General features: G+C 46.2%; 1 protein-coding gene across 6 annotated transcripts in view; it reads right to left on the reverse strand.

Annotated features, from left to right (window-relative positions):
- Nucleotides 1–26096, reverse strand: part of SAMD4A (sterile alpha motif domain containing 4A) — a 212203-nt gene that overhangs the window by 34865 nt on the left and 151242 nt on the right. For 4 of the 6 annotated variants that reach the window (XM_054026079.1, XM_054026076.1, XM_054026078.1 and 1 more), the window contains exons 4-6: nucleotides 16103–16366; nucleotides 5080–5189; nucleotides 2962–3048 (exon numbers count right to left, since the gene is read on the reverse strand). In XM_054026079.1, the coding sequence (XP_053882054.1) occupies nucleotides 2962–3048; nucleotides 5080–5189; nucleotides 16103–16366 (461 nt within the window). The remainder of the gene's footprint in view (nucleotides 1–2961; nucleotides 3049–5079; nucleotides 5190–16102; nucleotides 16367–26096) is intronic. The other 2 variants (XM_054026081.1, XM_054026080.1) reach the window with 1 other exon arrangement.

A 26096-nucleotide genomic window follows, 5' to 3' on the forward strand; every position in this document is an offset into this window, starting at 1 on the left:
CTCCCATTCGCTGTTGAAAGGCCAGTTCCTGCCTCCCATGATGCCAACCTCCATCACCCACTTGTTACATTTTCAAGCAAGCACCTTCCTGTTTTCTCCCATGCTGCCCCTCCCCCTGGCAGGAGCTCCCTATAAACATCCACGAAGTCACTTCTTCATTCTCCTTCAAACCCCGGCTTGCTTCACAGAGCCCTGTGACCACTGCCTGTCACGCTGACCCATACTGTCTCCTTGTCCTCCCCGTCTGTTTCTATCACTAGGTGTCTCTCATCTTACACTTAGACTGTAAGCTCCTTGGGGCAGGGACTGCCTTTTTGTTCTGTGTTTGTACAGCACCTAGCACAACCTGGTCCATGACTAGGGCTCCTGGGAGTTATGGTAATAATAGTACCACCACCAGATATGGTTTCTCAGCTTTGAAGCGGCTGGGGCAGTGTTACTGTAGCCTGGAACCTGCCTACAGAATCACAGCGGTGTGAAGGCACAGCTGGTCTTTGGGTCATTTCTGGTGAAGGAGGACTGATTGGAGAGGGAGATATTTCACTGGAATACTCCATGGGTGAAATCCGGGCCCCACTAAAGTCAATGGGAATTTTGCCAGTGGAGCCAGAATTTCACCTCATATTTCAAATGCGATCTTAAAACCCCCCCAAACATTTATATTCCTTCCAGTGGTTCAGAATGAAAAATGTTGGCTTCTTAATCCCGGCAGATTGCATATGTGTGTGCGTCACAGCTGTTCTCCTTCTGCCGTTTGGGTTCAATCCTCCCTCCCTCCCCTGGGGAAACGCCAGCGAGGAAGGCGGGAAGGACTGCATCTTGTTCTTAATATGGGCCAGACTCGTCTCCAGTTTCTCAGGCTACTGGGTCCCACTCAAACTGCTCTTGAGGCCTGGCTTCCGATACAAAACCAGAGCAGACGAGTTCCTGGGGAAAGCGCTCTGGATGCACATATGAAACATATATTAAGAGAAAGCACATGTGGCGTCACAAGCCAGCCTGAGCTGCGGGGTGATTGTTTATTTTTCCCGTCACTCTTCACCATCTGCACTCCCGGCTCCACCGCTCTGAATTACATGGAGTCGGTGTGCAGCTCGTCGGGGACCCATTGTGTTAACCGGGTGCAGCTCCTTTACGGGAAGAAGGAAACATACTCAGGAGACGCTTGCCCAGAAGATCAAGCCACACACATGCTCCTGGTTAGTTAAAATAAAGGAAGGAAAACTTGAAAACCAGAGACACATGCTCCTAAGTAATACAGCCCATGGCCAGCTTTTACTCATGGGCCCCACTCAAAACATCCTCAGAACCAGAACCATAGCCCCAGAGTCCAGGCAAATCCCACTATATTGCTAGCAGTCAACAGCAAACCCTACTATTTATCCCATCTTATTGGATAGCCTGTGTAGCTCGTTGTGTCAGCCAAACTCGGGTTACATTCCTGTAGTAATGACAGTCAATCAATACCATATTTCAAACTTCATGAAGAGGAGGGGGAAGAAAGGTTGTGAAATTGCCTAGAAAACACATCTACAAAGCAAACTCAATCCCGCCGCCTGTCTCTTGGATGTAATGATTGTTATTAATGTACAGAGGGAAATACGGCTTTACTAACTCCTACAGTTCCATAAATAAAATCCCGTCGTTTAAACATGCAAAATAAAGTGGTGAGCTAACCAAAACACCAATAAATAGCAATGCGTAGCGTAATTATTGAACAGCTCCTAGGCAGAGGCTGTGCATAGAATGATTGAAGCAATATAATATAACAGCGAAACAACAAACAGCGTGGTGTTGGACTGAGTTGATACTGGCGGGTATGCTATGCTGGTGCTTTTCTGACGGCTCCATCAGCTTCGGCAGAATTTAAATTTTCATTACAAAGAACAAAAAAAAGTTTGACCTCTTCTGGCTGCCAAGAGAACCTGCTGAATGTGAACTGACGCAGTGCTGTTTTCCTGAGTCTTCAGCCAGCCAGCCTAGAAAACTCACTGTGGTAGGCAAGTCGTGCTCCTCCTCTGCAGTGGGGGCCTGCAGACATCACGGAACCACACCAGTTCTGCTGAGAAAGAGGGGGAGGGCAGGGCTGTGGGATCCCACCCAGGGGTCTTGTATCCCATGCATGCCGAAGCTCTGCTCATGGTGGCTCTCTCCTCTGCAGTGTATACGAGGGAACAGAGCAGCAGAGGGACCTGTAGGTGATCATGTGGCTTCATCTCCCATGTGTCACACGTGAGGGGTGCAAGTACCAGTGACACTACTGACGTGGAGTGGCACTCCCTGGCTCGCACAAGGTACATCTACACAGCTGGAAGGGCGAGTCCCAGCTCGGGTAGACATACACGTGCGAGCTCTGCTCGAGGCAGTACACTAAAAATAACAGTGTGGCTGTGGCAGGACGGGCGGTGGCTCAGGCTAGCTGCCCCAGTGTATAACTAGGGGGTTGGGCACTACAGTACTTGGGTCACTTGCCTGCGCCACCACTTTGGTTGCCGTGGCCACACTAGTATTTTTAGAGTGCGAGCTCAAGTAGCGCTAGCACGTGTACGTACACCCAAGTTAGGAGTCATCTTCCCCGCTGTTGTGTAGACATGCCCACCGAGAGTGGGCAGGCGGGGTCCAGGAAAGGGCGGAGCAGTGGCTTCAACTCCAATTGGCCAGGCAGTGCCAGGGCATGTATGCTGTGCTGCAGGTTACAACCTCCCGGAGCTGGGGGGAGAACCAGGAGGCAGCTTACGCCGCTGTACCAAAGCCAGTGGGCAGCCTGCTGGTAAAATGCCGTGGTTGGTACAGCGTTGGGTTTGTGATACAATTAACCAGACGTGGCCAAACCAACAAAGAAAATGCTCAATGAAAAAGATGCACTATATGGGAAATACCCAGCAATAACCAAAAAGGACTTAATGTGAGAATTAATTCCTGGCTATTGTTTTAATTGAAAAAGAAGCAGAAATAACTTACCCTTTCTAAAGACTTGAGAAGATTCTGCCTCTCTTTCAGCTTCTGGATACTGATGACTATTTTGTGCCTTGCACCTTTGGTAACATTCTGCGAAGATACAGTACAATGTGACATTAACATCTCCACCAGCCAGCAGGAGGCACAAAAATCCTCTCTTTCGTAAGTGAAAAGGGCTGCTGTTAATTCAAGAAACCTCTGAATTCAGGGATTATCAGAGAGGCACAGGGTCTATGGAAACAGCTTAGAAACCCATTGAAGCTATTGATTTCTCACTAGCTTGTGCACCCTCCTTTGGAGTGGCAATATTTATAAGTGCTCACAAGGGACGAAAGGTCTTCGCAGCGACTTAAGAAAAATGTTTTTAAATCCAGTGTCAGGTCTGGGAGCAGAACTGCAGGGCTCGGTGACAGCACACAGTTTTCTGTGATTTGAATCAAACAAACACTTGGCCAAAAGTGAAAAAATTGCCCTCTGCCACCTGCTGCCTTTGTTCACAGTTTGTTTGCAGTTGTTCGCAGTTCTCTAGGGAGCTGACTAGGCAAGCCTTACTCTGGCTGAGTAGAATGTACTGTACACTGGCACTAAGAGAAGGCCCACTGACTCCAATGGGACCACTTGTGTCATTAAATGTACAGATCTCACTGCAGTTTCAAACTATTTTGCACAAGGTGTGGCAATGCTGAGAAAAGCAATCCTCAAAAAAAAACCCTCTCAGAGTTAGGAACCAAAATAGCGGCACCCAGCTTGATTCACTATCGTGGTACTCCAGTTTTATGATGGGGTAACTCGACAGTGTTATCCCAGCTCCACATTGGTGTATCTTCACTCGTACCCTGACATAAAACTGGAGTAAGGGTGCGGTGAATCAGACCCACTGGCTCTAAGAGAGGTGTGAGAAGCTTAGGCCTGGTCTACACTTAAAAATGAGTCTACACTTAAAAAATGTCATGCCCCAAGCACTATAGTTAGGCAGCCCTAAGACCAGTGTAGACACAGCTAGGTCAGCGGAAGAATTCCTCCATTGACCTAGTTACCGCCTCTCGGAGGGGTGGATTACCTCCATCGACATGCCCTTAGAAAGCTGCCTGGCCCCTTTCATTTTAAGGAACACTTGGCTCAGACATTGCTGGCTTCCTTCCTCCAGTGGAAGTCAGTGTTTAGGACACGTCTACACTAGCACTTATGTCGGCAAAACTTTTTTCACTCAGGGGAGTGAAAAACCCCCCAAGCCCCTGAGCAACATAAGTTTTGCCAGCATAAGCGCTCGTGTGCACAGCGCTGTGTTGGCGGGAGACGCTCTCCCACCGACATCGCTACTGCTGCTCACTGAGCTGGTTTTATTCTGTCGATGGGAGAACTCTCTCCTGTCAGCATAACGCGGCTACACAAGCGCTCTTACAGCGACACAGCTTGTAAGTGTAGACATGGCCTTAGTGAAGGCTCTAGAAAGCTTACAAGGGGCTAAAGAAATTGGAAGTTAAAAAAAAGACCTGGTCAAAAATCAGCTGAGCAGCTGTATAGGCCTTGAACCCCAAAAGACCACAGTATCCTTCTCCTGCAATGAAAGTGTTACCAGACCATTAATTCCATCAAACTTTTGGAATCATAGCTCAGAGGAAAACAGAATCCATTTGCAACATGAGAGCAAAGATGCTAATATCTAAAGATGCTAATCAGATCTATTTATCCCAGGGATAGCATGGAAAGCAATCTATTAAGGAGATTTTTAAAGGAACAAATAAGTCAGTCACCAATAAGTCAGTCACCAAATTCCTGTTGATTTTCAATGGGTGTTGCCATTTGTGCCTCTGAAAGTGTCCTCCTTAAAGCTGAGTGGTGAAAGCCAGTGCATATCTCCCATTGACTTTGATGGGACTAGGATTTCAGTCTCTGACTTCACTGAGAAGCTATTGGCCAGGTCATTTTAGGGTACGTGTCGTTTACCCCTCACCCCTCTCCCCCAGCGTGTTTTTGGTGGTTTTTTTGCCATGTTAACAGATGATGCAAGGTTTTCAGGGAAACCTATCAACAAACTGAACAAACAGAGCATTTTTAATCGTGATAACACTAGAAAAAATGCAACGTGACTAACTGTTTTATAGCAAATTTGAGACATACTTGTGCCTCGAGCTGGCATTCGGTCAGTGCCATCATTTCTTCGTATGTCATCTGGGAGAAAAGAGCTGCATACTTGTGCAGGCGGAGACTCTTCAGCCAGGCAGGAACATCTGCAGCACAAAGGCAAGTCGACAAAACGCCCTGTTATTTGATGACACTATTTAACGACGTCACATAAAATCCACAACAACAACATGAGGAGTTTATTAGGCAATGGATTCCTTGTGTTTTCCACAGTACTGATAGCTCCAAAAATTTTATTGCACTTTGATGTTAGCAACGAAGGCTGGAACGTGCCTAAGGACATACGTCCCAAGTTCCCACTGATTTCAATGGGGTTGCAGATGTATAGTCATTGGCAGGATCAGTCCCTTGATGTGGGACTATTAGATTTGATTGCCGTTTATGAGCCACAATGAAGTCGTTTACTGTCTTTTGAAGATTCTTCTTAACTCCCTGTTCACATTATTGTTTTTAGATCCTAGTGTTACATCTTAGAAATATATTCACAGCACCAAGACAAGACAGAGGAGATGACGTGGCCCTTTGATCAAGAGTCAGGTCTTACAGGGTTACAAATTTGGCAAATAAATAATTAGACGCAGGACTGGCCTTAGGGAAAATGGCGCCCTGGACGAACTTGTATTTTGGCTCCTGCCCTTAATACTTCCCTCAACGCCCCAGTGCCTGCCAGGCCTGGGAAGCCAGGTTAATCCCCTCCACACCCCCGTGACAGCTTGACTTTGGCTGAAGAGCTGAGTGGTGATGGAGAGCACTGACAGCACCAAGCCCTAACCCCATAATGGCCCCATAGACGCACTGAATGGGGAAGGGGCTCCTGCATTGTGGCACACCCCATTGCAGAGCTTTATGGGGCCACCGTCTCCTCCCACTGGGGCAGCCCAGATTCTGATGGTGCTGGCAGGAGCAGAGAGACAGCCCCGTGGGAAAGCAAAGGGCATACCCGGCGGGAACTGAGCTCCATGACCGCATGTGCCCATCCGCTGGGTGCTGCTCTGCATTGCTGCTGCCCGCAACTCTCACGCCCCCTTTGTCTTGCTGCTGCTGCCTCGGGCCTCTTCTGGGCTCACTGTGTAAAGAGGCGGCGTGTCTTCTTGCTCCCCTTCTCTTCCTCATCCTCTGCTCCTTCCCTCGTTTGCATGGCACAGGGTGGCCCGTCTCCGCTCATCGCTCTTCTTCCTCACCCCCCAACCCCACTTTCTTTGCTTCTCTCTCCTGCTCGAGGAATTGCTAGCTCCTGAACAAAAACCTTTTCCTCGACATGCCTGTCCAAAAGGTCTGTAGCCCAGGGTCCCATTGGGGCCCCCTGCCCCCAGACTTTCCAGGCCCCAGCCCTGTCCCCCAGACTCGCCAGTCCCCAGTCCTGCTTCGCCACAGCACCCCTTGGGTGGTCACCCACCCCTCAGGCTGGCCCGTAGAGTCATGGGGTCGATTGGCGCTTGATCCAATACTCCCTGGAGTCAATGGAAAGGTTTCCATTAACTTCAGAGGGCTTCGGACCAGACCCCTTTAGTCACTGGGGATGGGCAGTATCTACATATTGAAATAGCTGACCAAGCCCTAAATGAGGGCTAAGAACTCATAAAACTCCACTGTTGCACAATGAGAGATCAATGCCTGGATGGAACCCCTATTTTACGTGAGCGCAGGGGGCATCTACACGGGGCTTGTGTTGGTGTAGTTACATCAGAGTAGCTGCAATGCTGTAAATACCCCCAGGAAAGGGAGGCTCTTCATTCCCATATTTTCTGGACTCTGAGAAATTAGTAAGTGGGTTTTAATGAAAATGAGCAAAACTATTTCCACCACCACGTATGCTCACACACACACTGATTGATGAACAGGGGAAAAAAAATTGAAATAAGATTTCCTTATACCATTTTAAATGGTTAATTTTTTTTCTATGTGGAAGAACCACACGCTGTCACAGCTGGGTATGTAACAAAATTCAGAAGTGTAGCTTAGTATAAAATCCAAACTCCATCGTATTACCTGAAACATGCTTTCTTCCCAGTTCTAGTCTGCTGCACAACATCCTACCTGGCTCAGCAAAGCACTTAAGCACGTGCTTAAGTTCCACTGTTGTCAGGTATAAACCTAAGTACTCTGCTAAGCAGGGATGAATTTAAGCATGTGCTTCTGGCTACGCATACGCTTAAATGCGTTGCTGAATTGGGGCCTAATATCAGAACCTGAATCTACCTATTGTTGTTTTAGCATCACGTGTCCTTTTAGACTACTGACATTTCCAACAAACACCCTCTTTGCAGAAAGAAGAACAGGAGTACTTGTGGCACCTTAGAGACTAACAAATTTATTAGAGCATAAGCTTTCGTGGACTACAGCCCACTTCTTCGGATGCATATAGAATGGAACATATAATGAGTTACTCTGAAACTCCTCTTTGCAGAGTTTTTGACAAAATAAAAGGTTGTGGTGATTTCTTATTTTACGGTATTTTTTGTTCAAGTCACTTAGAAATGTTATGGTTATAATTCCCAGATCAAGCAATAAATGCATAGAGAAATGGTAGGTAAAAAGCCACTGTGGGAGTAGGATACATAGATCTTTGGGGATTGTTTGCAGTCTATTCCTGTCAAGGGTCAGGGTGAGCTCATCTTCCAAGATTCCCCACCCCCGACACAGATCCAAATGGCTCCATGTCACTATGACCTTCCTTTCGGAAAGGAGGGCTGGACAAATCTCCCTCTGCAGAGGTGTTCGGTATATTCCTGGATTGAGACACTAAGTGCTCCCCCTACAAAGAACCCGGCACACGCTCAGCTCACAGCAGCCTGGAAGCTGGACGGACTTTTGCTTTGATCCTTTGCTTATGAAATCAATGGCAAAACTCCCACTGGTCTGAATTGGAGCCGAGTGGGCATTCTGATTGCTGCAGTGTTACTAGACCGTCAAGTCTTGTATGCTGGTAGGGTCAAGCCCTCTCCTTGCTGGAACTACTTGGACAGGATGGTGGTAGCCTGCTCTGGATGGGAGAACACTCCGTAGTGCAGACAACCATTCTGTAGGCACGCCTTCTGTGCTGCCACATAGGGAGAGTTTGGTGATGGGCCGGGAGAAGATTAGGGTTAGGAGTGGGGGGTCTGCAACTGAGTGGGACCTCAGCCTATTTCCCCCTTCGCAAAGGAAAAGAAGCGAGACTCCCACAGCCCTGATGCTGCAGTAAATATTTTTAAGTATATGGAGATATACCTATCTCATAGAACTGGAAGGGACCCTGAAAAGTCATTGAGTCCAGCCCCCTGCCTTCACTAGCAGGACCAAGTACTGATTTTGCCCCAGATCCCTAAGTGGCCCCCTCAAGGATTGAACTCACAACCCAGGGCAATGCTCAAACCACTGAGTTATCCCTCCCCCCAGTAACAGCTGTGCAGTAGCTTTGCAGCATGTTGGGAAGGACTCCTCCTTACCCTGGTTGCTTGGGCTATTCGCTAGAGTGCGCTAGGCCCTTCATGAAATATTTCTCAGGAGGTTGTAAATTACAAAGGCATGTTACAGCTGCAGACAGTTCAACTTTAACCAGTTCCAGCCGCGTCAGAAGGGCATGTTCCCACAATCTCAGACTCTGAGTCGTGATTCCCTGGGCTGAAAGTTATCTAGTGCCGGCTGTCACTGGGTTGGAAAGCCTTGAAGTATGTTCCTTACAGAAATGGTTATGAGACACTCAGTTAACCTAACATTGCAGAAAGATTCAGTGGGGTGAACCTTCAAATGCAGCCACCTAATTAGGCCCACACCCTGGGTAACTTTGTGCACAAACACATGATGAGGCACATACAAATATGGCGTTTAGGTGCACAATGGACAGAAGAGCAACCTAAGCTCCTTCACGTGACAATTTAGCCCGATATGTCTAACCCGCCCCCTGCCTCCATTGGAACAACCATCTCACAGCACCTTCCTCAGCATGTCATACCAGTGTAGCTATTTCTCCAGGTTTGGGTACATGGAGAAGTTTACCATGTGTTCTGCACGTTAGCCCCTTTTGAATGTCTTCGTGACAGTGTCCCAACATCTTCCTGCTTGACCTTGGCTCTTGCACATAGAGGAGCTGTTTGCTGAAGGTCTCACCCCAAACTCAATTCGAAAGTAAACAGAGGAAATACCAAGTAGCCCAGTCAGCAGTATTTAGCTCAAGTTCCTTGGCCTCAGTCACCATCCCAGGTCATTTCAATTAAATGACTTAAATGCTAGATTTTGAGAGGTAAGTAAGAAAATGATAATTGCAAAGCAAACATGGGAGCCAGGTACACACCAATCCTGGAAGGTCTAAAGTAAGCACTATTCCAAAAGCCCTGACATGCAACCGTTTTACAAACAGTCCTGTTAGGCCCCTTACCCCAACTGCAAGCTGAAGAGTACAGCAACAGAAAGCCTCTGGTTTCTACTGTAAATGGATGTAACCCAACCCAGCATGAGCACCTGTTTTAGATCGTGGAGCCACATCTGTCCCCATGTCCCCAGTGGGCATCTGTCCTCAGCAGACGCTGCTAGTAAAGCATGTTGGGACGAGTCAGGACGAAGGTTCCAGCTTGATGTACACGACTATTCTCCATGAAAGACGGCACTGAACCTCAGGTCCGAACCACCCTCACGCTCTGCAGAACTTCAGCCCACAGCTGGGGCCCATCTCTGCCTGTGATGGGGCCCTTCTCACTGGTGATGCTTCCACAGGAAGTCCGACATGTAGCCTTGAGGAAAATGGAGTGGGAAGGGCCAGACGGTGCTCACAGCACTGAGCCCATCATAAGGGGCTGCAGTGCAGAGCCACACGACCCCAAGGGGAGCACCAGAGCTCTTCAGCTCCCCTGTGCGCATAGAGTTTGTGCAAACCGCTACATCCCTGTCGCCGACTAACAGCCTCCCCCCACCCTGCACCTGGCCAGCCAGCTCCAATGGGGGGCACATAGTGGTGGTGTTATAATTATATCTTAGGGCATCACCCTGCTTTCTTGAACTAGGCAGGGGGAATCCTTGAGCTCACCTCAGTGCAGAGTCTGCAATTCTATGAGCTGGGGGGAGGGGGAGAGGAAAGCTCCTTACTCCCCCTCCCCACTGTGCATCGGCAAAAGGGCCAGATAGACTCTAGCCCCATGAAAGAAAAATAGGATGCAAAGGGCAGAAATTACAAGGTGCTGAGCTCTTTAAGACAATGTAATGGCAGTCCCTGGAAAGTCACCATGCAGGATACAGCTCTTACTCCCTAATGACCTGCAGCGCTAGGGAGTGCTGAGCTATTCTGCACACCCGCAGGGTTACACTTGACTCACCAGTTACTAATAGTTCATTACTCAGTCACCGGGTGATAGTTCTGAAACACTGTACCCAGCGTTAACAGAGGGGGGTTTTCATGCCAGGTGTTTCTAATCAGTTATTCAGAAAACTCACCATCTACATTTCAAACAGAAGTCTGGCGCTGACGGGCCAAATTCTGCTCGCGGGCCTTGTCTACACTCCGTGGGTGTGCTGGTATAGCTATACCGGGATAATCGTACCAGAAAACCCTTCTAATGCAGGTGCACTTATACTGGCAAAAAAGTGCTTCTGACAGCACAATTTATTCTGGCTTGGTGAGCAAAACCAGCTCTAGTCATAAATTCTCTTATGCCAGTAGAACTGCATCTACACTAGGAGTTTGGCCATCATAGTTATGCCACCAAAATAATCACACCCCTAACAGACCTAGCTAACCACACTATGAACACTCATGACTATTCTCAAACCTTTACCAACCTCTCCCCTCAACCCCGCTCCATCCAACCCCAAGCAGAGTTTAGAGCCTGTAAAGGGAGAGGTGCCAGAGACTCCATAAAATCCACTAGAGACTTCACTTTTGCTATTGATTTTATATGGAAGGTACTCAAATGGGCATCAGTAGAAAACCCTAAGATAGACAGATAGGGTATGTCTACATTGCCATTAAACACCCATGGACATTAATCACGGGCTATGAGGCTGTTTAATTGTAGTGTAGATGCTCAGGGGGTCCCAGCCTGAGCCACAATGTCTACACCACTATTGATCAGCGCCGCAGTCTGAGCCCCATGAGCCCAAGTCAGCCACGGGTGTTTAATTGCAGTGTAGACAAACTCATAGGTATGCTGGCAGAGATTTGAAGTGTAGACCTACCCTCAGATACATCAGTATAAATCCAGAGTAACTCCGCTGACTGCTACAGCAAAGGTAAGATAATGCTATGGTATAAACTAAAGTAATTCAGGAGAGACCCTGGATTTGCACCAATATATCTAAAAGCAAAGTTTGCCCACAGCACGTAGTTTCAGAACCGGCCACACCTTCCTTTAGCTGGAAGGCAAGGTCTACTGCAAGGGAAGGGAACTGGGTGGAAGATATTACATTATGGGGCTAAATTAGTGACTCTCACCTGCACTACTTCTGCAGCTGAATCAATTCATATATGGAGATATACCTATCTCATAGAACTGGAAGGGACCTTGCAAGGTCATGGAGTTGAGTTGAGTTGAGTCTAGTCCCCTGCCTTCACAGCAGGACCAAGTACTGTCCCCAACAGATTTTGCCCCAGATCTCTAAATGGCCCCCTCAAGGATTGAACTCAGAACCCTGAGTTTAGCAGGCCAATGCTCAAACCACTGAGCTATCTCCACCCCCAATTATTTGCAGCTGCATCTTAAAACTCTGTCTTTTCACAATTTCAAAGCCACTCACAACGCATCATTTTTATTATACTCGACTACGAAACGGACATCTCTGCAATGTGCTGGGATCCAGTCCTGAAACCCTGACACACACAAGCAACCCTTACTCACATGGACAGTTCCACCAGCTTCACTGCTACTTATGTGAACAAAGCTCACTCATGTGAGTTTGGGTTGCAGGATTGGGCTGGTAATGGAATGCCAGACATAGAAAATTCACAAGTTGTATTTCTGAATGAATAATGCATCTCGCTGTATGTTGCTGATGCTAATACACTTAATTTTTCTAATTCTTAGGGGGTAGACTTCATGCTGCCAGCTCAGTTACACATTGTAGCAGTCCATAATCTGATAGCTTAGATGAGAGGATAATGGAGAACACTGGTTTGCATCAGCTGAGGATCCAGCCCAAAAACATGATCAAAATGTTAGCATTGTAACTCAGAATCTTGACTTCTCTTTTTGATGTCCATTTCAGAACATGTCTAGAGTGCACAGGAGAACTGGCAATCATAGCCTCCTGCACTGAGACTGCCTGCACACACTCAGAGACTACGGAACTTGGGAGATACTGCAAAATATCCAGTTCCTAGTGACAACCACTAGAGCCACTGCCTGGCACTAACATGATGAAAGATGGAACCCCAACATCAGGATAGGTAGATCTGAAAGTGCAGAAAGTTACAAAACTTTTGAACAACAGTTCTCAAACCACTACAGTATTTTTAAAAAGAACAGGAGTCCTTGTGGCACCTTAGAGACTAACACATTTATTAGAGCATAAGCTTTCGTGGGCTACAGCCCACTTATGCATCCGAAGAAGTGGGCTGTAGCCCACGAAAGCTTATGCTCTAATAAATCTGTTAGTCTCTAAGGTGCCACAAGGACTCCTGTTCTTTTTGCGGATACAGACTAACACAGCTGCTACTCTGAAACCTACAGTATTTTTGGCAGCTCCCAATGTATGGTTGGTGAGATTCTGGACAAAATATCCATACACGGAGCTTCCTGTCCTCCATATTATTGTTTTTATTGGTCTATGTTTTGCTGCAGCCTGATGATGAGCTCTAGTGTCATATAACAGTTCAAGAGTATAGCAGAACCAGAAGCCTATGTTTAAAACACCATCTCCCTGCTGCTGTAGTTGAGGAAGCTGGGAGGCAACAGGCTGAAGAAAGGAAAGAGCGAACGGGTACATTTACTCTGTTGAGCAATCGCCATGAAACAAAGGAAACTGAACATCCTGGCTGAAAGCAAGAACAACTTTGTTTCTAGACTGTTCTAGGAGAGGACCTTGGACGAACTAGGCAAGGAAGCAAGGAGTTGAAAGTGTACATATTTATTCTTGGTCAGTGCGGAATCCAGTGGTTGTACTTGCTGACAAACAGTCTCGTCAATAATGTTTGCTTTGAAAAAAGGAGAGGGGAAATGAGTTTCCTTTCCCTAAGCCTGCTTCTCTTTGGAGAAGGGAATTTCTTTATTTTTGTGTACCAGACAATGCTGGGCACGTTGATGGTGCAAAACAATGATGAAGATGATGGGTGGAGAAAGATGAAGCAATTTCTGCCCCTTTGTCTTTATACTACATACATATATAAATAACTAAAATAGGGAAAGAACAAGTTAAGAATTATTGAGACAAGTTAGAGGTCTTCAAGTTGGCAGGGGCTAAGGCAATACATCCTAGAATACTTAAGGAACTGGCTGAAGAGATCTCTGAGCTATCAGTGATAATCTTTGAGAGGCAGATGGGAGAGATCCCAGAGGCCAGGAAAAGGGCAAATATAGTACCTATCTATAAAAGGGTGAAAAAGAACAACCCAGGGAATTGTAGACCAGTCAGCTTAACTTTGGTACCTGGAAAACAATGGAACAAATAATCAAACAATTGATTTGTAAGCACCTAGAATATAATAAGGTGAGAAGTAAAAGACAACATGGATTTGTCAAGAACAAATCATGTCAAACCAACCTAATATCCCTTTTTGACTGGGTAACAAGCCTTGTGGATAGGAGGGAAGCAGTAGATGTGAGATATCTCGACTTAAGTAAGGCTCTTGATACTGTCTCACATGACTTTCTCATAAACAAACCAGAGAAATATAGTCTCCACGAACCTACTATAAGGTGGGTGCACAACTGGTTGGTAAACCACACTCAGAGAGTCGTTATCAATGGTTCACAGTCAAGTTGGAAGGGCATATCGAGTGGGGTCCCACCACGCTCTGTCATGGATCTGTTCTATTCAATATCTTCATACATTATTTGGATAATGGCATAGAGAGAATTATAAAATTTGCAAACAATACCAAGCTGAGAGGGGTTGCAAGCACTTTGGAGGACAGGTTTAGAAATGATCTCGACAAACTGAAGAAATGGTCTGAAATAAACAGGATGAAATTCAATACGGACAAATGAAAAGTACTACACCACTGTATTTTCCTCAAGTGTCCTGGGCTTGGCTAATGGCAGCACAACTCCTAGAGGAATCAATAAAGGGACACGCCTCTGTTGATTCTGATTAGCTGCTCCACACTGATCACTCTAGGCTCCTTAGTACATGCTGTATTTGATTATTACATAGTGTTTATATTACAAGAACAACTGGAAGTCATAACTGATATTAGCATCCCATTTTGCTGGGCACTGTGTGCATCGCACTGGGCTTGTCTACATGGGGAAATTTACTGACATAGCCATATGGGTAATGCTTATTCCAGAATAAGAATGTCCACATGGGGAGTTGCACTGGTGTAACTATCCCAGTAAATCTCCCTGTGCAAATAAGCCCTAACACACAGTCCCTGCCTCAAAAAGCTTATAATGTAAATAGACAAGACAAATAAAGGGTGGAAGAGAAAAAGAGGCAGGAAGTGACTTGCCCCAGTTCATACAACAGGGAATAGTATTTGCTAATCCAAAGCAACACTAGTGTACGGAGGCCAGTGACAGAAAAAGGTGCATGTCAGAACTAATGTGAAACTGAAATGGGGCCAGTAGGCGATATTTTGGCTGAGTCCATGAGACATTTCCAAGCATTTGGTTTGCAGCATTCGGTCAAGCTCAGTCAAGTATTGCCATTCTCAAACACAGTATCATTTAAAAATACATTCTATATAATAAAAAAACCAAAACCTTACATTTGAGGCCCTGATCCTGCAGTCAGGCCCACCCTGCAGATCTGATTGCCAGGTAAGGGCCTTACAGGGGTGGCTTTAGCTTTTTTGCTGCCCAAAGCACGGCAGGCAGGCTGCCTTCGGTGGCTTGCCTGCGGGAGGTCCCCGGTCCCATGGATTCGGCGTACCCGCCGCCGAATTGCTGCCGAATCCGCGGGACCAGCGGACCTCCCACAGCCATGCTGCCGAAGGCTGCCTGACTGCCGCCCTCGCAGGGAACGGCAGGGCGCCCCCCGCGGCTTGCTGCCCCAGGCACGCGCTTGGAGCGCTGGTGCCTGGAGCCGCTGCTGGGGCCTTAATGGGTTACTTAGAATACGGCATCCTTTCTCAAAGGATAGTTATTTTTATTGCTAAAAAGCAGTTCAAAATGCAGGCGTAGTGGAAAATTCAACCAAACTGCACAGAAGAAATTCAATTCAAATAAATATCCTTTCTCAACTACAACTTCTCCAAATACCTGGTGGTATTCTTGTTCCATCAAACGCCACAATGGTAAATCACACATGGCATGCTAAGCTTATACTAGCTACTTTAGACAATAATAAAAAACAAAACAATACACCCCCCGACCCCGCCCAAGAGGATCAATTCTGAATTTAAGGCTGCACACTATAGAGATACAACCTAGCTTTTCAAATAGCGGATGGTGTGAAGTGAATTGCGGTAAGATGGCATATTGGCACATCAGAGCATCTTGTAATACACCATGAAGGCGGCACAGAGCGAAGAACACACCTTGTGTTGAGAAATGCCCACTTGCTACACTAACCCTATGATACTGGGTAGCACTCATTTGCTTAGCCTGAAACTAATGCTAAAATGAAAATAATCTTTTGCAAGGCAGTGTTTATTTCTCCACTCAAATTAAGCTTTATGGAAAGATACTGGTATTAAAACATTAATAGCACTAGTACAAAGAGCACATAAATGTATCTTAAGTATACACTGGCTGGATACTCAATGAATATGAAGAAAAGCTGTCATCTTACGGAAAGTTAGGGGAATATCTTTTCCTTCTATCTATCTCTGTCTTGCCATCTTTTCTTTTCAAACTGTGCAACCATATATAACTGGAGCAGAGCCTGTTTCTGGGGGGCGGGGGCAGCAGGGTGTCTCATTTTCACTCACCTTTCATACCACTCCCTTCTTCCTGGAATGTGTTACGAGCAGAAGGCTGATCTTCTAAATGTTCACTCCCACCACTTCCCGAAGAGGCTACACTGCTCTGTGGAGACAGGGGGGCGTGATCGGAGGGGATGCACTGGGGTCCTCTAGCTCGTAAATCCTCATGAGACATCCATCCATGTCCTAGAGGCTGGTTTGGCACATTCATGGGTGGGGTAAGGGACACAGATCGTTTCAAAGGGCTGTGGTGTGTCTGGCCTGAGAGAACTGAAAAAAAATAAAATTAAACAGGTTATTCCCCCCCTCATGTTCTGGGAGGCAGCAGAATCCCCAGTGAAGCTAATTAGTTAATCATGGTGTGTACTGCTTACTTCTAGAACTACAATTTCATGACTGGCTGCTAGTAACTGACTCATAGCCTGATCTTTCTTTTGCCTTCTCAGAAATAGAAAGATACAACACCTCAAGCAGGATGGGATCACACAATCCAGATCTAATCACTTAGGAAAAAATGTTGCATGGATTTGATTTCTGATTTTTAAAAAACTGGTAAGTTTTTCACTCTAAAATTATTTTTCCTGGGATCGAGGGCATAGTTACATGCAGGACAGAAAACACAGGTAGTATGAGGCTACATATATTCTGTAGCTACCATTTGTCTTCATTTCTGCACAGACTATTTTATCTGTCTTGCATAAAAGATGCAGTGGTGAAGTTTTAGATGGAGCAGGAATTTTCAGACAGATACATTTAGGAGCACAGAACTTGCCACACTGGACCAGACCTATCCTACCCCTAGTTCTGCATCCTCTCTAGTGGCCTGCACCAGAGGTTTCTGAAGAAGGTGAAATAAAATCCCCATAATGCAATTATGCAACAACTTGCCCATAGGGGAAGTTTCTTCTTACTTCCTTTAGGCAAGTGGTCAGCTTATGCCCCAAAGCATGACCATTTACATCCCTTACAGTTGTTATCCTATCTAATGTAACTGGATGGCTCATTATCCATATAAATGTTTATCCCTTTTTGAATCCTACTAATCTCTTGGACTCAAAGGGCATGACTACACTGCAAAGAATGGTACTGAGTCTTAGAGCCCAGGTCAATTCACTTGGATTTGTGGGGTTTGGGCCGCAGGGCTAAAAACAGCAGTGTAGACATTCCAACTTGGGTTGGAGCCCAGGCTCTGAGACCCTCCCCTCTGGCTGGGTTTCAGAGCCTGGGCTCCAGCCTGAGCCTGAATATCTACAAAGCTATTCTTAGCCTGTCAGCCCGAGACAAATAACCCAGGTTCTGACAGTCCGTGCTGTGGGTCTTTCTTTGCAGTGTAGTCATACCCAATCAGTCTATGATTAATAATGAGAGCATCACAACAGAGAGGAGCCCAGCAGGTGGGCTATAAAGTGCACGTCTTTCAACCTTCCAGAAAAAACAGATATCAAAAGTTATGCTATAAATATGCCTAGGTGACAAGCAGATTAATCAGATTCCCAAGAATCCTTTGAGGTTTTTTTCTCTGGTTATATATGTATTTACATTTTCCCTGACTGATATATTAACATGAACCAGTTCAATTTGTTTTTGGCAAATAACATTTACAATACTAGGGAAAAGAGGAACAATGCAAACTCCTGTGATTTGGGATTATTTCTTGGAGAGTTTTAGCAACATCTGAGAGATTTTAAAGCTGGGTGTGTATTCACCTGGCTTTGAGTTTAAATAGCAATGCAGATGCTCTTGCTTGGGAAATTAATAAAGAAAAGAAGTTTTAGGATTTCTGAGACTTTTCTGGAAGAGTGTTTAATTCTGAATATAATTTAAATTCAATTATTTTTGTTGCAGGATCTGAGTTTCAGACTACTACTCAAATACATTTCAACATTTTTTCAGTGCCCTTTCAAGGTACCATCTAATTAATTTTTAGGCACCTGTCAATGCGCCTCTCTCATCAGTTCATTTTGGTTGTAAATAGAGGCAATTTGAAGTGTGTAGGGGAGAGGAGAGAAACTAAGGACTTATCTCTGTTTTCTATGGGTGAAATAGATCTGAAAAGATTGCTCTTTTGCTTCAGAAAATTCAAATTCAGTTATTTGTATAGTCATTAATTTGACACCGACTGACTGAACTACAGATGCATTTAATAGATTTGTTTTAATCTAGATAAGTAAGGTTTAAATGTCCATTTAAACATGTTTTATTATAGTGCATTGAATGGAATTGGCCAGTCTTTTTGGGGGTTGTTTGCTCCAAGTCAAAAATACTTCTGGATCCGCTTGTTTGCAGGTTCTAGTAAACTGCTCTAACTGGTGATATTGAGTTCTAATAGCGGTCTCTCAGTGGCACATCTGTTAAAACAAACAACATCAGAAAATTTTGGCTGTGCTGGGGAAGTCTGTTTGATGGGCCTACTGACAGACTGGCCAGCAGAGATGTAGTTAACTTCCTTAATATTTAAGTGTTGGCAATTAGTCTTCTGTGTTCAGGACCTCAGGCACAAGTTCCTAAATCAGTCTAGATGCAAACTCAAGACAGGATGGATTATGTTGTGATGGCTACCAGAAATGGCTTTTATTTATATATTTCCTTAGGAAGGCTTAATTTCTGCAGAAAAGAGCAAATTCTGCAGGAAGAAGCTAATTACACAACACAGGCAGATTCCTTCACATCCCTGATTTCTGACTGCTTTAGATGCAAGTTGCACCATCAGGATGAGAAGAAGAGATATGCAGTAAAAATACTCCAGGTTTCAATTTCAGCTATTGCTCTGGTGAAAGCATGTTACCAAAACATTCCTGACTGACCAGAAGCACAGAGACAAGATGAACAAATAGTGGAAAAAGGGGGGAAAGTGAGTGAGAAACTCAGTAACTTTATTTATTTCACGGCTGGTCTTATTTATTAGACACTCATTTAAAAGTAGCCTGCTACTGTGCACAATCTAATAGACAACAACATGAGCACGTAGACTCCTCCAACTTCTAAAGAGTTCCTTGGTCTTCAGGTTCTTACTGTAAGAGAATCTGGTGCCTCTTGAGAACATAGCAGAACATTGTGCAGGTGGAATAATTGGTTCTCTCTTGATTAAACAATTTCAAGAAAGTGACTCCCCCCAAACGTTTCATGACACAGTAAAAGATGAGTCAATGGGTACTTGGTATTACTTTAAGAGCAATGCTAAATATTAAACTGTTACTTACTGTTACCGTGGTTCTTTGAGACGTGATGCAGATGTGTATTCCATGTAAGTGTGTACGCGCCCAGCACGCTGGAGCTGGAGATTTTGTCTAGCGATACACGTGGAGGGGTGATGCTTGCGCCTTGTGGCTGCAGCCCCCCTCCCCTGGCTATATGTGGCAGCGCTGCTCTGACCCCCTCCTTAGTTCCTTTGCACTGAACACCCATGAGACGGGACTCTGATGCAGAGGAGACAGAGGGTGGGTCGTGGAATACATGTCTGCATTACATCTCAAAGAATCACAGTTAGAATACGTAACCATTCCTTTTTCTTCGAGTACATGCAGATGTGTATTCCACTTAGGTGGCCTACAAGCAGTACCCCTCCCAAGAGGCGGAGCTCGGAGTCTACGGAAATAAGGATCTCCTTCTGAATTTTGCATCCACTCGGGAAGATGCAGTAATGGCATAATGGCCTGTAACTGTACGGATAGAGGACCATGTGGCAGCCTTTCAAATATCCAACATGGAAATGTCACTGAGGACCACTATTGACGTTGCTTGCGCTCTTGTTGAGGGAGCTCACGTTCGCTGAGGAGGCACAGCCGAAGCGATTTCATATGCAGTCTTGATCTCGGATGTTATTTGTCTAGAGATGGCCTGTGAAGAGACTGCTTCATGCGGTTTGCAAATGACACGAACAGGCGAAGTGAAGCATGAAATGGTTCAGTCCTATCCAGATAGGAAGCTACACATCACCTGACATCCAAGGTGTGTAGAGGCTGCTCCTCTAGAGATGAATGCAGCTTAGGAAACAACACAAGTAAATACACTGCATGGTGCAAATGAAACTGAGAAACCACTTCAATCAAAAATGTAGGGTGTGGTCATAAAGTCATCTTGTCTTTAGAGAACTGTGTGTAAGGAGACCCTGCCATCAGAGCCTGCAACTCTCACACCCTCGATGCGGACATAATCGCTATCAGGAACTCGGTTTTCTGACACCAAAGGGCAGTGGACAAGACGCCAGTGTTTAGGTTCCACAAGGGGACTGGCTCTCATAGTGGAGGATGTAGATGTAGATGTAGAAGCCCTTTCAAAAATCTCATCACCATGGCATTGGGGAAGACTGATTTTTCCCTGTACATGGGGATGAAATGCAGATACTGCTGCTAGATGCACTCTCAATGAACTAAGTGCAAGACCCGACTTCTGAAGGTGTAGCAGGTACCCCAAGATATCCTGGATAGAAGTCTCCATTGGTTGGATCATGTGGGCCAAAGACCACACCGAAAACCTCTTCTGCTTCGCTAAGTAGGCCATCCTGGTAGAGGACTTCCTACAGGTGAGGACTAGTGGGACAGCCACTGAGCACTGCTCTTCTTATTCATTCAACCATGCAGCAGCCACGCCATGAGACACTGGGAGCAGAGATGCAATCGTGATTCTGAGTGAGCAGGTTGGGATGGAGAGGAAACACAATGGGAGGCTGAACTGACAGCGTGAGAAGGTCGGAGAACCAGCACTGGCTCAGCCATGCCCAGGCAAGGAGACTGAGCTTGGCCTGATCTGCCTTGAGCTTGATGATTACCTAAGAAATTATCGGGATAGGGGAAAGGCGTATAGGATAGTTGACTGTCAACTGCAGTGAAAAGCGTCGGAGGGGGAGCTTGGACTGAAGCCCCTGCCCCGAGAGTAGAACAGGCGACATTTCCTGTTCTCCCTTATAGCAAACAGGTTGATTGTGGGAATGCCCCACGATGCGAAGATGACCCGCAGGACATCTATCTTCAGGGACCGCTCATGATGGGCCACAAGATGATTCTGTACCCCGAGCAAGTGGACGGCTGCAGGAGTAATGTTCTCCTCAGTGCAAAACTGCCACAGATTCATCGCCTCTAGGCAGAGCGCCCTGGTGTGTGCTCCCTTTTTTTATTCACATAGTACATCACGGTGGTATTGTCAGTAAGTATGTGAACCACTGCGTGTCTGATATGGTCATGGAAGGCACGACATGCCTTGTGGATGGCCTGAAGTTCCAGCAGATTGATATGGAGTAAGGCTTCTGCTCAGACCACAGTCTCTGTACCTTCAGCGACCCCAGGAATGCCCCCAATTTGTCTAGGTCACTCTGGACCCTATCCCTATCTGCCAGCGTATCTACCTCTCCCCACAGCTTAGTGTGATCCGTGAACTTGCTGAGGGTGCAATACATCACTTCATCCAGATCATTAATGAAGGTGTTGAACAAAACTGGCGCCAAGACTCACTCCAGGGGCAGTCTGCTTGATACCGGCTGCCAACTAGACATCGAGCCGTTGATCACTACCTGTTGAGCCCAATGATCTAGCCAGGTTTCTATCCATCTTATAGTCCATTCATCCAATCCATACTTCTTTAACTTGCTGGCAAGAATACTGTGGGAGACCATATCAAAAGCTTTGCTAAAGTCAAGTTATATTACGTCCGCCACTTTCCCCATATCCACAGGCCAGTTATCTCATCATAGAAGGCAATCAGGTTGGTCAGGCATGACTTGCCCTTGGTGAATCCATGTTGACTGTTCCTGATCCCCTTCCTCTCCTCCAAATGCTTCAAAATGGATTCCTTAAGGACTTGCTCCATGATTTTTCCAGGGACTGAGGTAAGGCTGACAGGTCTGTAGTTCCCCCGATTTTCCTTCTTCCCTTTTTTAAAGATGGGCACTATATTTGCCTTTTTCCAATTGTCTGGGACCTCCCCTGATTGCCATGAGTTTTCAAACATAATGGCCAATGGCTCTGCAATCACATCAGCCAACTCCCTCAGCACCCTCGGATGCATTAGATCCAGACCCACAGACCTGTGCATGTCCAGCTTTCCTAAATAGTCCTTAACCTGTTCTTTCACCACCGAGGACTGCTCACCTCCTCCCCATACTGTGTTGCCCATGCAGCAGTCTGGGAGCTGACCTTGTCTGGGAAGACCGAGGCAAAAAAAAAAAAAAAAAAAAAAAAAAAGCATTGAGTACTTCAGCTTTTTCCACATCATCTGTCACTAGGTTGCCTCCCCCATTCAGTAAGGGTCCCACACTTTCCCTGACCTTCTTCAGGAGATACTCATGCATCCTGCAGCAGTACATCCTATCACTCTGAATGCTAGCCAAGATGGTGGACCAGGTATTGCTCCTCCTGAATCATTCTGGGGAGACCTTCCTCAGACACTCTTTATTTGGAGCACTGGTGTTTAATGGGGCAGGGCCCAGAGCATGCAGATCGTTGTCTGTGGAGAGGTAAACCATTAGTTTGTCAGTCCTGATTTACATCATTAATTCATTTCTCTGTTGCTGCTCTGATCCTACAGCCCACACTCATGCCAAGATCTCATTGCCTTCAGGGGGAGCTTAGCTGTGTGTTGTTGACACACCTGGCTCTTATGGGGGTATAGTGTAGCTTCCCTCCACAGCATGGTGGAGGGATTGGGCAGCGGTGAAAGTAACTTAAAGGACTTACCGGTACGCCGGAGTCCTGAGCAGGGGGCGTGGCCTCAACCGGAAGAGATGGGGCCTCAACCAGAAGAGACGGGGCCTTTAAATACTCGGGCCCTTTTAATCAAGATTTAAAGGCCCAGGGGCTCCAGCTGGGAACCCCGGGGCTTTTAAATCACCCCTGGAGCCCTGCCACCACTACCCCAGAGCTTTGGCAGTGGGGCTTGGGAGGCGATTTAAAGGGCCTGGGGCTCCAACTGCTGCAGGGAGCCCCAGGCCCTTTAAATCGCCAGCCTGGGGAAGCTGGTCCGGTCCGGCACGGCGTACTGGCTCTTGCTGGTCGCCGTACCGGACTGGACCGGCTTACTTTCATCTCTGGGATTGGGGGCCATAAGCCAGTCTTCCTTCTGCTGTGCTTTGTTCCTCAAGGGGTGCTCAAGGGGTGCTGGCAGGCAGCCATGAGGAAAGCACATGCACTGCAAATGGGCCTGTCCCCCGCACCTGGAAGAAGCTGAGAAGGGTCAGTTCACGCCCCCAAACACACCCTGAGGCACCTGAGCAAAAGCCAACCACAGTGTGGGAGTTAATTATTAATTGTGAGAGCCTAGATGGGTTCATTAAATGGTTTGTGTCCCAGGGAAAGTTGCACTAAATGATCTGGAGCCATTTTTCCCCAATGGTGTTTGGAATTGCCAGATACTGCAGTCTCTCTCAGGTTTCAAACCAATTTAGACTTAAAATTAATAGAAAAAAAAAAAAAAAAAAACATGGCAATGCCCTGACCTACTCCAGACGCTGCTGGGATGCAGAACTCTTCCTAGCAGGGCCAGGATTCAGAACGTACTGTAGCGAAGAGAGGCTAATAACTTCTTTTCCAGAGGGCTGAAGCTATAGTTTACAACAGAGAAGACATTTTCATCTGGTCTGCAGAAACAGCTGCTGGAGAAAGACTTGAAATTTGCAATCCTTTATTCAGGAAAACTGGTGTGTGGTCTGTGGTAGCCAGTCAAGGCCAGCTCCTCAGCTGGTGTCAATCTGCATTGCTCCTTTGGCACATTAGATAACACTAACTGCATTACAGTTAAAAGACCGAGGTGCAGGAAGATCCTGAAACGTATTTAGGGCAATTCTGAGGTGGGATGGTTTCTCTCTTTGATCGCTTTCTCTGTGAACCAGACTCTGTTCGCTCCCAAACTGACTGTAGCGCTTTATCCCATACTGTTGATCCATGTAGGATGTGGGCCATGCAGACTGGGGTTTGTTTATTCTCTCTCCCTTTTTGAAGTGGGGTTGCCTTTTTTATACACCAGGGCTAATTTCAGGAGCATTTTTCACTAATGACCATGAGGAACAGCAAACGATGTTTATGCTGCGGCTTCTTGGGAGGGCAGACCAAATGTTCAGAAGGCAAAAAGCAGCCCCTCCCGTAATTAGAGCACAGGGCTTGGGTTCTATAATCGGCTCTGCCATCGATGCAATGTGCAGCCTGGGACAAGTGGCTTAACTTTTCTCTGCCTCCGTTCGCGCATCTCAAAACGTGGAGAGGAGTATTTTAAAGTGCTGTGAGACTCTCGGCACAGTGCAATGGTGGAGATATTAGTGACTCCATCACTAAGATTTACCTCTAAAACCGAACTAAAAATTCCTCGATGTCACGCTGCAGTGGCTGCATTTGACACAAATGGCCTGATTTATGGTCCTCCCAGGCCCCTCTGTGTCTCTCCAGCTCTGGCCCCTGGGGGAAATCCCACGGTGCAAGGAGGTTCGCTGGGTGGTGCGGAACTGTTGGAATGGCTCTTTGCTTCTCCCGTCCTCAGGGCTTCCAGGGTAAGGGGCCTGCCAGGGAGATTGCTGGGGTCGGGAAACCTGGCCAGAACACCCGGGGGTGTGACTATTTTCAATTGCTGGATGGCTCCTGAGGGCCACTGCAGCCATGCATAATTTAGAGTGGTCCTGCAATTGCTCTAAACGATGTGGATACAATGTGGAACAAAGTACTCTAGTTGATGGAGTAAGAAAACACTGTCCAAAGCACATCTCTAATCCTATTGGCACTTGGGTTGGGTTTTTTGTTTTTAATTTAAGAAGCAGTGTGCCCTCTGAGGGAATGGGTGTAAACCATGTTTCCTTCGGATGTGTCACCAAATGATGTTGTCCTGTTAACTACTATATTTTTTACTATGCAACTCCGTGGTTATAAGCTAAATCCCAATAAAATAGACACATAACGCAGCAGTTTGATCCCAACTAGTTTCCCATTTGAAATCACTGTTCTCAGCCCATCCTGGCTCCCTTGTACCTCCATGCACTGCTCAGTTTGTGGACCAGAATGGGACAATACTGAACAGCTCCTTTTGTTCATTTGCAAGGAAACAGCAAGTTCAGAACAGAACAGGCCCTTTTCCCCCGGCGGCTATTCAAATCATTAGGAAGAGTCTGTTCCAGGAAAAGCACCCTGTTAAGGCAAACAAATTGCTTGCCTCTTTCACAGTTTCTCCTACTTTCTCTAGTGAAGAACCCAGAAACAAAAGCCATGAATCATACAGGCTGTCCTGCTATCGGTCCCTTTTCCTGCAGTAGTTCACTCACATAACTAGTGACATACAGACGAATGGAAAAGCTCAGGCTTGTATGAAGCAGATCTTGATGAAACTACTGTGTTGAAAAATATATCCCCTAAAGAGAGGCCTTCTCTTTACATTCCATGCTTCGGCTTTTGTTGTTGTGATTGTAACTTCAGTTTTGAAGCATCAAAGAAGCAAACTCTGGTCTCTGAACTGTATGCCAACAGCTGAGGGGAATAAAATCACAACCCAAAACCCAAGTTAGCGTTCCGCAGCTCAGCTTTTTCAAGCAAACCAAAATCTGACTCTCTTAAATGATGGCACAGTTGCCCATTCAAGATAAAGATTAGTTAGATACAGCAGCAATAACGCATTTGTTACTAGTACTGCTGATCTTTTCAAGTAGAGCCTGTAGGGCCTAATCCAGCGTCCACTGAAGTCAATGGGAATCTTTCAAAATACGATAAGCAGTGATTTCTTACCTGGTAGTTTGGTTTCAGTTGCAACTCACTGCACAACTAGTATTATTATTGTTTGCTCATTCCTATGATGGCAGCATGCCCACACCCCAGTAAGGACCGGGACCCTATTGAGCTAAGCACTGGATAAACACATACGCTGACACTACACTGTCATTGCCCTGACACATGGAGCAAATCCATAACCACGGCTAAGTCTTCGTGTCCTGGTTGCTCCCAAAGGCCAGGATACACGTATTCCATATCTGTAGTAAACAAAAAGTAGCGATCTCTGGAGAGGGATCCTGTAAATTCTACTGAACAGTAGAGGTCTT

This window comes from Malaclemys terrapin, chromosome 4 (genome assembly GCF_027887155.1).
Source record: "Malaclemys terrapin pileata isolate rMalTer1 chromosome 4, rMalTer1.hap1, whole genome shotgun sequence".
NCBI lineage: Eukaryota > Metazoa > Chordata > Testudines > Emydidae > Malaclemys > Malaclemys terrapin.